Source organism: Dermochelys coriacea, chromosome 15 (genome assembly GCF_009764565.3).
Source record: "Dermochelys coriacea isolate rDerCor1 chromosome 15, rDerCor1.pri.v4, whole genome shotgun sequence".
NCBI classification, from domain to species: Eukaryota; Metazoa; Chordata; order Testudines; family Dermochelyidae; genus Dermochelys; species Dermochelys coriacea.
The window spans coordinates 15,164,817-15,176,842 of NC_050082.1; the positions used below are offsets into that span (position 1 = coordinate 15,164,817).

Consider the following 12,026-nt stretch of genomic DNA (forward strand, 5'->3'; position numbering starts at 1 on the left):
GTTTTATGTTAATTTAGTTAAAAGACCAAAAGAGCTCTGTGTAGCTCAAAAGCTTGTCTCTCTCACCGACAGAAGTTGGCCCAATAAAAGATATTACCTCGCCTACTTGGTCTCTCTAATAAACCATACAATAAACCAGCTTTAAGAACCCCAAAATTGTCCAATATGAACAATACTCAGTTTACTCTGGATATCAGTCACCTGCAAGAAATGAATTCAAGTTTCTAAAAGTTTATATTCTGGGTGTAAATTGCACTGTCAAAATAAAGGTATATGCAGAACGAATTATGAAAAAGTACCTGCATATGGGCAGAGTTTGAACATGCAAAATTAACTCTTTACATGACCAATACTTGTTCTACTCACTGTCACTGTGATGTAGTAATTTAGACACCAAGTTGTTTGTTTGCTACTGATTGTACTCTGATAATACTCTGCACGTTTAAAAAAATGTTGGTAAGAAATTACAACATTCCTCTGCAAATTACATTAATTGTAATTAATTAACTGTACATTAATTTATATCTCACTCGGAACACTTTATTCTTGAAGATCAAGATACATCATAACTCACAAACCACTATGATAAGTAATTACAGAAGTGGCAGACAAGACAGTATAAAAGCGATGACTTCTTAATCTTAGTATAGAATCTGATGTTACTGTTCATGTGTATATGCATTCTGAAAAATATATAGTGTGTGGGGTAATATATCAGGATAATATTCTTCCACAACTATGTATTATGGGCTGAATTACAGGAAGTATAATGGGCAAGTGTGGCAGCTCAACACATCTGGAGACATGAATATACAAAGTAACTGATTAAAACAAAAATTATTTTGGTGGCCTCACGTTAGTACCCATTTGCACAGAATGTCTATAAATTCCAGCACAAGGCCCAGAATGGAATAGAGGTAGGTGGAAATCTGCATCTCTCTTGCATGCTAATTCATAGATACTAAGGTCAGAAGGGACCATTCTGATCATCTAGTCTGACCTCCTAAACAACGCAGGCCACAGAATCTCACCCACCCACTCCTATGAAAAACCTCACCTAGGTCTGAGCTATTGAAGTCCTCAAATTGTGGTTTAAAGACTTCAAGGAGCAGAGAACCCTCCAGCAAGTGACCCGTGCCCCATCCTACAGAGGAAGGCGAAAAACCTCCAGGGCCTCTTCCAATCTGCCCTGGAGGAAAATTCCTTCCCGACCCCAAATATGGCGATCAGCTAAACCCTGAGCATATGGGTAAGATTCACCAGCCAGATACTACAGAAAATTCTTTCCTGGGTAACTCAGATCCCACCCATCTAATATCCCATCTCAGGGGATTAGGCCTATTTACCCTGAATATTTAAAGATCAATTAATTACCAAAATCACATTATCCCATCATACCATCTCCTCCATAAACTTATCGAGTTTAATCTTTAAGCCAGATAGATCTTTTGCCCCCACTGCTTCCCTTGGAAGGCTATTCCAAAACTTCACTCCTCTGATGGTTAGAAACCTTCGTCTAATTTCAAGTCTAAACTTCCTGGTGGCCAGTTTATACCCATTTGTTCTTGTGTCCACATTGGTACTCTCCCTCTCCGGTATTTATCCCTCTGATATATTTATAGAGAGCAATCATATCTCCCCTCAACCTTCTTTTAGTTAGGCTAAACAAGCCAAGCTCCTTAAGTCTCCTTTCATAAGACAGGTTTTCCATTCCTCGGATCATCCTAGTAGTCCTTCCCTGTACCTGTTCCAGTTTGAATTCATCCTTTTTAAACATGGGAGACCAGAACTGCACACACTATTCCAGGTGAGGTCTCACCAGTGCCTTGTATAATGGTACTAAAACCTCCTTATCCCTACTGGAAATACCTCTCCTGATGCATCCCAAAACCGCATTAGCTTTTTTCACAGCCATATCACATTGGCAGCTCATAGTCATCCTATGATCAACCAATAAACCAAGGTCCTTCACCTCCTCCGTTATTTCTAATTGAATCGTCCCCAGCTTATAACTAAAATTCTTGTTATTAATCCCTAAATGCATAACCTTACACTTCTCACTATTAAATTTCATCCTATTACTATTACTCCAGTTTACAAGGTCATCCAGATTCTCCTGTATGATATCCCGATCCTTCTCTGAATTGGCAATACCTCCCATACTTTGTTAAGTATGCTTTGTTCCCAGCTACTACTCTTTCCTTCATAAGCACTAAATTAACAAATATTTGTATTGAATAGTTATAAGCAGCTCAGGCTTCTTACAATGCAGCCACTGAATGACACTATTTCACTATCCAGTGTGAAAGCCAAGAAAGCCACAATTTGGTGCCTTTATATTCTTTTCACTGTGTCAAAGGTTTCCCTGAAGGAAAACTGCAGCTATGCTTGTGAAACAAAATAAAGTTCTGCCCTAAGTGTATACAAGACAGCATTTGTCCAATGCTACTCACATTTATTTACTTTTCACACATCATTCTATTCTTTACAGCAGTGGTTCTCAAGTAGGGGTCCAGGACCCATTAGAGGGCCACAAGCAGGTTTCAGGGGGTCCACCAAAATACAGACAGCAGGGCTGAGTTAGACTTGAGGGAGCCCAGATCAAAAAGCCAAAGCCCGAGCCCCACCAAGGGCTGAAAACCGAAGTCAGAGCAACTTCAGGTATGTCTACATGTTAGACCATGTTACAGCGCGGTTGCAGCAGCATTGTGATGTGGGCAGTGTAGACCTGCTTTATCACTGGGGGAGAGCTCTCCCAGTGATTAAAAAGAACCAACCCGAATGAGGGGTGTTAGCTTTATCGCCGGGAGCTGCTGTTTATACTGGTGCTTTTCAGCACTAAAACTTTCATGGTTCAGGGGGGTGTTTTTTCACGCCCCAAACGACTAAAGTTTTAGCACTGAAAGTGACAGTGTAGACACAGCCTTAGCTTCAGAAGGCCCCCTGTGGTGTGGGGCCCTGGGCAATTGCCCTGCTTGCTACCACCTAACGCCAGCCTTGGCTTTTAATCTACTGAATATGTAGAAAAACTGTTGTGGAACAGATGGGCTGTGGAATTTTTTTTTTTTAAACACGTTAAGGGGCCTCAGAAAGAAAAAGGTCGAGAACCCCTGCTTGACAGGCCAGTTCACAGATCTCCTGGCAGACATTTTTGCAAAGCAGAGTTGCAAGCCAAAGTCTGTATTTTGGAAACTATGTTTCTCTAGCAAACATAGTTTCATTTTATTTTCATTCCATTTACGTTAGCAAATTATCTGCACCGTATTTCTCTTCGCCTTCCCAACATATAAAAATCCACAATGAGCTAAGAAAGGCAGATTTCCAGACACTTTAGGCATGCTAAAGAATGTATCCTTATCTTATAATTTGGAAACAAGTTATACCATGTCTCTTCATATCTGCTACAGTGTTGCAGTTGCTAAAACCAGACGGGGTTAGGGATTAGTTTACTCTCAGTAAGAGCTACGTTTCTTTCGCTTTAGAGGAAAAACACAATCACAAACCCCATGGGCTGTGAAGGTGCAAAACGCTTGTAAATGTTTAACTTTAACTAAGAGCCACAAGAAAGTAGCTTCAGATCCGCCCCGGTGCATTCGTCTTTGCACACGTACCCCCTCGCGATCAAAGTCTGGCACCCCCCCCCAAAGCACGAAGTTCCCGTCACAACAGCTTCCCCCACCACACCCAGTTGCCCCTCTTTCCGAGCCCCCTCCTGAGCAGGGCGCAGGGCAGTGGGGCGGGAGTCAAGGGGAGGGGGTTACTTTCAGCAGGGTCACTGCGAAGTTCACGCGCTCAGAGCCCTCCCCGGGCCCGGTGCCCAACGCGCCCCCCCCCCCCCGGACTCGACCCGTGGGGCGCCCCGGCACCGGCACCGGCTCCGCCCCCCGGACAGGGACGCCCGGGCCCCGCACTCACCATTGTGATTGACCCAGGTCGGCTTCAGGAGCTTCATTGTCCCCCGGCCCGGGGCCCCCGCCGGCCCGTGCCCCCGGGACCCCCGGGCGGGCTCCGGGCTGCTCCGAGAGGCGGCGGCGGCGGCGGCGGCGGCTCGGCTCAGCAGCCGCCGCCAGCAGCCATGGGCTCGCCCCGCTCCCGCTCTCCGCGCTGCCCGGCCCCTGCCCCGGCCGGAGCCGCCTCAGCGCCGCGCCATCCCCCGGCCACGGCCCCGGCCCTGCCCCAGCCACCTCCTCCCGGCCGCATCCCCCGCTCGGCTCCCAGCGGCTCCCCGGCAACGCCGGAAGTCTGCGCCGGGCAACCCCCTAACCGGCCCGGCGGGAAACAGCCGCCCCGAGCCCGGCCGTCCCCGCCCGCAGAAGGCGGGAGAAACCAGCGCCCCGGCCGCCGCCTCCGCCGCCGCCGCTCCCGCGTGGGGCCAGGGGTCGGGCGGCGGGAGCTCGGGCCAGTGCCCCGCCGGGCAGAGAGGGGGCGGGTCCGGGCTGAGGGACCCCCCCGGCCGCAGAGACGGGGCAGGTCTGGCTTGAGTCCCCCCCCCCCGGCAGAGATGAGGGAAGGGCTGAGTTGAGTTTAACACACACAGACCCAGAGATGGGGGGAGATCTGGGTTCAGTGACATCCCTCTCCCCCTGCAGAGATGGGAGAAGGTGTCGACTGATTGCCACACACATCGCCAGGCAGAGATGAGGGGAGATCTGGGTTGCATGACCCACCCCTAGGCAGAGATGGGGTGTGGGGAGGTCTGGGTTGAGCGACTCCTCCGGCAGAGTTGGGGGAGGCTCCGGGTTGAGTGACCCTTGCATTGTGGGGATGATTGTTAGTGACAACCTGTAAGTGAAACTGACTAGCCTATTTTCACCGGCCAAGTAGAGAGAAATGCAAAAAGTAAACCAACAGCATGAACAGGAAAAAGAACATGTAGATATAATAATTTTATTAAGATAATGTTGAAGTAAAAAGAAAACGGTACAGAGTTTAGGCATAGAAGTTTCTGGTTATCAGGGAATGAGGTACAGATTATCAAGGGGTGTGAAATTAGATTTAGGAGCGGGTGGCGTAAGGAATACATAATCTGCAATCTCCCTGATTGGGGGTAAAAGTTTAACGGGTCAAAGTACAGACATTGAGATATGGGGGTATGTTGTCCATATAATGGCTATGTTCAGGTGTGGAGTATAATGAGCGGATACCATGATGAGGATGGATCTACCCTCATTTGGTGGGATTTAATGTTCAGTGAGTTTATGGTTCCAGTTCATATGGTCCAATGGAAAAAGTCTCTTAGTCGCTTTCCCATAGTTGATGCATGATGTCGTACCGGCTCACACCTCCTGGTATTGTCAGTGGTCGGTGATGTGTTCGATGTAGATGTCCCTGGACCATCTGATTGTGTCCGAGATCATGAGGCGCCGCATGAGCCGTGCGTAGCGTCGACCGATCGCACGGGTCCGCAGCACACGCTCGTTGCAGGGGTCCAAGCGCCCAGGCTCCGACGATCAGGGCATCCATCTGCACCTCGTAGCCCTTCACTCTCAGGGTGTCAGCCAGGGGGGCATATTTTTCCAGCTTACGAGCTTGGGCTTCGCGGAAGACCAGGGTCCTGTTCTCGAAGGAGACTGTGATGTCAACGAGGATGATCTTTTTCTGGGCCTCGTCGGAGCCTACCACATCAGGTCGCAAATGGCTGTCTGTCCCAGGGATGGCAGAGTTTATGGCAACCTCCCCCAGGCGCGGTGTGATGGCTTTCACTGGGCGGTTCTGAATGGCGTTGTGGCACAGCTGCCAGGCTCTGGAGTGGGGCTTGCAGCTGCACAGGACGTGGGGCAGGGTCTCGCTGGAGTAGCCGCACTTCCTGCAACGCTTGTCTCGGTTCCCGTGGCGGACGGCTCTGTTGAGCGGGACGCAGTTGAGCCGGCACGGTGGATAAACCGCCAGTCGGTGAAACAGGTGAAGCCGCCCCCAGCAAGGAAGTGATTGCTGGCGTCCCACTTGCTGGTCAGTTCGAAGACTTTACCCTGGTCCGGTTTATGCTTCAGGGTTTCCATGTGGAAATTTGTGTTTTCCAGTGGATGGCCGACTTCAGGGTCCTCTCCAGCATGCCCCTGGCGCTCGGGGTGACGATGGTGTTGTCGTCAGACCTGATCTGTGGCACCAGGACTCCCAGCTCCTGGCGCTCCTTGCACCACTCCCAGCGGCAGCCGATGCGCTTCTCCAGGCAACACGTGGCATTGCGAGCGCGGGACCACAGTGAAGCGATGTCACCACTGTCCCGTCCGAATTCGCCATCCAGGGAACCGCTCAGGAAGCTGGCGGTGTCTTGTTTGGAGGGGGCTCTGCCGATCCGCTTCTTTGTTGCGTCATGGAGGGCGTTTGCTGCGATGTTCCTTACCATAGTGTCGGGACACGTCAGCAGGCAGAAGGCGTGGGTGATCACCGCGATGTCACACAGGTCACCCATGCGGGGGATATTGGCACCGCCATGCGTGTGGGCGATATAGACCAGCTCGTTGCTGGCTCTCTGGGGAAGGAACAGCCACTTCTTCACCAGCTGCCGGACGATCTTGTCTGCCTTGTTGAGGGGTACCTTTACAAAAAGGGAAATAACTTTCAATAACCTGGACTCCAGTTCTGCAAACACTACACTCCTTCAGTTCACTGGGACTGCAGGTGTGCAAGTGTTTGCAGGATCAGGGCAACAGGTGAGGTATATGTTGTATTTTTAATTATGTAAAATAGTGTCCCTTTATGGGTCTCTAACTAGGCCAAATTTAGCAGCACTAGGTAAATATCCCTATAATGGGACATTCGGTACCCAATGTGAAACTTTATGCTACCACATACATCATTATGTAACTGTATCCAGAACATAATAAACTTGCCAGTACAAACTCTATGTCTAGACACAAGATATATTTTATTACCTTTGTAGTTGATGCTCATATAATTTATTTTGCCACAATGTCATTTTCTCTACAGTTATTTCATAAACAAAAATGTTTGTAAGATGAATAACTACACTTCGCATTTACTGTTCTTTTTACATAAGCTAGGGCAATTCTACTTTGTTTAGGGAAACTTTGTGATTGTCTATAAATTTTTCATAGTTCTAAGCATCAAAAAATCATAGAAATCGGAGATTAAAACACCCAGTAGATCATCTAGTCTACCCTCCTCTGCTTGCCTCTCTCTTCTCCTACAAATAATGTACAATGCTCTGAAGCTGGAGGAGTCAGGTTGTTTACTTTTTCATGAGTGGCCTAAGTAGCATATTAATCACACTCACTTTTAACTCTTTTATAGCATATTCCCATTAATGTGTTACCCTGTTTCTGTATGATAAAAACTTTGGAATTGTGCAAAAATTTACATCATGTGATAAGACTCTAGATTTATCTCCCTTAAAGTCCTGCATGAATAGGTATGTATGCTCTATTTATTGGTGACTGTCCAGTACTAGGTACTGGTATTGGAATTCGGGGTGAAATTCTAGCCCCATTGAAGTCAGTGGCAAAACTTCCATTGATTTACACGAAGCCATGATTTAACTCCAGGAATAGGATTTGTCAGACTCATACCTGATTAGTGGTTCAGGGGTTCTCAAACTTCATTGCGCCTTCATCACCTCTCTTCTGACAACAAAAATTACTACATGATCCCAGGAGAGGGGACCCAAGCCTGAGACCAGCCGAGCCTCACACCACAGGAGTGGGGGCCCAAAGCCCAAGGGCTTCAGCCCCAGGCAGGGGGCCTGTAACCTGAGCCCTGATTCCCTGGGTTGAAGTCCTTAGGCTTTGGCTTCAGCCCTGGGTGATGCGGTTTTGGCCCTGAGCCCCAGCAAGTCTAAGCCAGTGCTGGTGACCCCATTAAAATGGGGTTTTGACCCACTTTGGTGTCCTGACCCACAGCTGGAGAACCATGTGCTGACTAGTTTAGTGTGTGATCTCTCACATTGGCCAATACCAGATGCTTCATCAAAAGGAGCCAGGAACCATTTAGCAGATAATGAAATTACCTGACTATAGGTGAAGTTTTCCCCTAACCACCACCAGTTATTGGCTGGTGTATGCTCCAAAGCGTGTGCATGTGTAATTGGAATTGCCTTCTTAACATATTTTTTTCTTTCCACGAATTTTACATGGACACACAATTCCATTGGCATTTCAAAGTATTTATATTAACATTATAATATCCAAAGGACAACAGTTCAAACACAGTCACTTACAGAAGGAATGTCAATTATTTCAGCCATAGCAAACACATTTAGACCTAGAATACTCAACTATGGTCAACATTTGCCCTCACCTTGAATAGCTGGTTTTTGTTTAATAACATAGGAGTCACAGAGACACAATTTAAACTTGTGCTCCAAATTCTGTATTTTCAGTTATCTCCATTTCAGCTAAAGAATCCTGCACGAGTTTCCATGAAGTATTTTGAATTCTTCCTTTTTATATTTAAAAAGGAGATGGCATTAAAGCTGAGAGCATTGTGTGGAGGAGGAAGGGAAGCGGAATTTGAATACTTATACATCATCATCCAAATGGTAGAAACAAAGTGGGTGTGTTAGAAGGTAATATGTCCTGCTACAGGATTAAAGAATTTGTGTGCCAGCCAAATCAAAGGGAATGGAGAATTATATATAGCATCCTAGCATTCAATTCTCTAAACACAGATGCAAGTGAGTGATTATGTATACACTTAAATGCTTGTGGGGTCAGGTCCTATATTTGGTAACCAGTAGCTCAAATTTGATCCCTTCAGTGGCTTACATCCAGAAAGCCAGTTTGAAAACTGCTAACTAATTTCAGAAAGACCTTCAATTGTTTGAATATTTTGGAAGACCAGTTGAAGGAAAACATTCTTTTTATTTTGATATTTAGGATAAATTAGTGGCTCTATCAACATTACTGTCAAAACTCCAATTTACTTGAATGGAGTCAGGATTTCATCTTCGGGAGTCTAATCTAAGCATCTTTCATAGTCAGCTATTTAATTAAGAGTTTTTCCATGCAAATGTATTAATCCACTTGATTTTTTTTTAACTCATTCCACCTCCCCCAATCTTTCTGCATTTTTCAGATTGTCATCTGATTCCCCACCTACACCCCCTTGGTACTTGCTACTATGTTTTGTTTGATTTCAAATATTAATAGCTGTGTTTGGGGACACCCTTGGAGTACAAGGGTAAGACAGGCTATATCCTACTCTCAGACAGGGGCAGCTACAGGCTTCAGGAGTTGTAGGGTGTTGTAGCAACCAGGCAAGATACTAACAAACTTCAACAGGACTTTATTTTTAAATTGGAAACCTCTTTAACAAGCTGCTACTGAACCCTCGGTAGCTCTCATTCAGCCTCCTCATCTCCTCTCCCCCCAGCCCTGCTTCCTGTTTCCTGTCTTTTCAGACTCCCAACAGCCATTGCTCCCAGTTCTAATAATTACAAATAGCATCTAAACACCACATTCCCTCCTCTCTTAAGAAACTCTCCCAATTAAAATAAACATTGTTATTCTAACCACAGGAACAGATATGAAACAAGACGCTATACTGTTGGCAGAAATATTACACTGAAAACACTGTAGATACTATATAACATGGTCTCTAGTCCACACAGGTGGTTGTCTGGGTCTGACAGGCTGTCTCTCAAGCTCCGGTTCCAGTGCAATGTCTTGTTGTGTTGATACTGCAGTGAAGTCATCCAATGCAGACTGGGTGTTGGCATAATCTCCTCTTGGTGCATAGGGAGGTGCAAGATAAGAAGCATTCCATACCTGCCCATCAGAAAGTCGATAGATGTAAGGTCCCTTCTTCTCTATGATTTTAAGAGGAGCTGTGAATTTATGGTCCCCTTTGCGTAAAATTCCAGGTTTTCGTATTCTAACGAAAGAACCACACTCAAAATTTAGGTTCCTTAGCACCCTGCCGCTTGTCTGTGAAAGCCTTATACTTTGCTTGGTTCTGTTCAACTGTTTTTCTCATATCATCCTCGGTTGGGGCATCAGGTCGTGCCTTTAACAATCCAGAAATTTTCAGTTTAGTATTCATCAGTTTCCCATGCAGTAACTCTGCGGGTGATCTTTGCATTGTGGCATGTCATGTAGCCCGGTATGCTTGCAAGAAATCAGTAATGTAGGTTATCCACAATCGCCCTTTCAGTTTAGCCGTTTGCAAACTCTCTTTCAAACTTCTGTTAAACCATTCGATTTCCCCATTGGCTTGAGGTAATATAGCGATGATCTTCTGTGTAAAATGTTCCTCTCTGCAAGAAAACTTTCAAACTCCAGGGAGTAAATTCACTACCATTATCTGAAACCAGTTCTTTGGGGTTACCTTCCCTGCTCAAGACTGAAGAGAGGAACTTAATTACTGTAGCAGAAGAGATTTGCGATGTAAACGCTACCTCAGGCCATTTACTGAAATAGTCTATTAAAGTGATGGCATAACGGCAGTCACCTGAAGCAGTCTCAAAAATTCCTACAATGTCAATCGCCACTTTTTCCCATGCAGATTCAGGAAGAGGAAAAGGCTGCAATGGAAGGGTACATGTCACTGCTATCTTATGCATTTGGCAAGTGACACAGGCTTTTATGAGTGCTTCAGTTTGAGAGTCCATCCCTGGCCACCAAAACAGATCCCATAGTCATTGTTTGGTTCTGTCAATTCCTTGATGAGTATTGTGTGCCAGGTGTATGAGTTTTGACTGTAATTCTTCTGGCACAAGTAGCAGATGTGTACCTCATAGCACACAGCCATCAAGCAAAGAAAGTTCATCCCGAACTCTAAAATAAGGCAGCAAAACTGGGTCAAGGTTTTTAGGGTTACTGGGCCATCTCTTTGTCAGAAATTCCCGTAGTTTTTGTTGAATTGGACACGCTGAACAAGCAGCTTGAAATTGTTCTTTTGTAACTGCAGTAAGAGTGCTTGTAATAAGCGCAACTACTACATCCTCATCCTCCGGTGGACCATCTGGTGAAGGCAAAGGCAGGCGAAAAAGGCAATTAGCTACCACATTTTGGTTTCCAGGCTTATATTCCAGTTCATAATTGAAAGAGAGTAGTCTTGCAGACCATCTAGCAATACGATATCCTGCTCTTCCCAGTCCTTTTGTGGTGAGCAACGTCGTCAAAGGGCTGTGGGCTGTGCACAACTTGAACGTGCGGCCCCACAAGTAAGTTCTCCATTTTCAGTAGCCCAGACACAAGCAAGTGCTTCTTTTTTGACTGTAGAATATTTCTCTCAGCATTACTTAGTGTCCTTGAAGCAAACGCAAGTCCTTTCTTTGTTGTCCTCATGAAGTTGTGTGAGGACAGCCCCAAGTCCATAATCAGAAGCATCAGTAGTCACAATTGTGGGCAATGCAGGACTGAATAGTGCAAGTACTGGACTATGTACAATGAAGTCTTTCACCGTTTCAAAACTAGCTTGTGCATCCATTGTCCACACTAAGGTTGAACTTCTTCGTAGTAATTCTCATAACGGTTCAATGACAGAAGCATAATTGGGAATGAATTTTGCATACCAGGAGGTAAGACCCAAGAAGGAACGTAAGGTTTGCAAATCTGTTGGAGAAGGAGCATTTCAAATTGCCAGGATATGAGCCAGATCATATCCATTTTAGTCCAGCCTGTGAAATTGTATGCCTCAGAAAAGAGAGTTGAGTTTGTCTAAATTTGCATTTGGACCTATTGAGCTTGAGGCCTACTTTGCTGATGCAGTTTAGTACAGACTGCAGATTACTGTCATGCTCCTCAGAAGTATTTCCAAACACGATAATATCATCCAGATAGCACTGAACTCCATGTTGATTCTTCAGAATCAATGACATTTTTTGGAAGGCACTTGGGGCAGATGCGAGACCGTATGGAACACGTTTAAAATGAAATAGTCCCTCATGTGTAATAAATGCTGTGAGGTCTATGCTATCTTCATGCAACATAACCAAGTAGTATGCGCTCTGCAAATCAAGAGTAGAAAACATCTTTGCCCCATGGAGTTCTGCAAATACTTTTTCTATGTGAGGAAGAGGATGGCTGTCAATCACAATAGCTTTATTTGGCTCCCTTAAGTCCACA

The 12,026-nt window shown here is 45.8% G+C and overlaps 1 protein-coding gene across 2 annotated transcripts in view; it reads right to left on the reverse strand.

Annotated features, from left to right (window-relative positions):
* LOC119843781 (protein HIRA) overlaps window positions 1-4,145 on the reverse strand; it is a 63,358-nt gene extending 59,213 nt beyond the window's left edge. The window contains exon 1 of one of the 2 annotated variants that reach the window (XM_038373626.2): window positions 3,916-4,140. In XM_038373626.2, coding sequence (XP_038229554.1) covers window positions 3,916-3,952 — 37 coding nt within the window. In that variant the 5' untranslated portion in view covers window positions 3,953-4,140. Of the gene's footprint in view, window positions 1-3,915 lie in introns of both variants that reach the window. The other variant, XM_043498468.1, reaches the window with a different exon arrangement.
* Window positions 4,146-12,026: the final 7,881 nt, after the last annotated feature.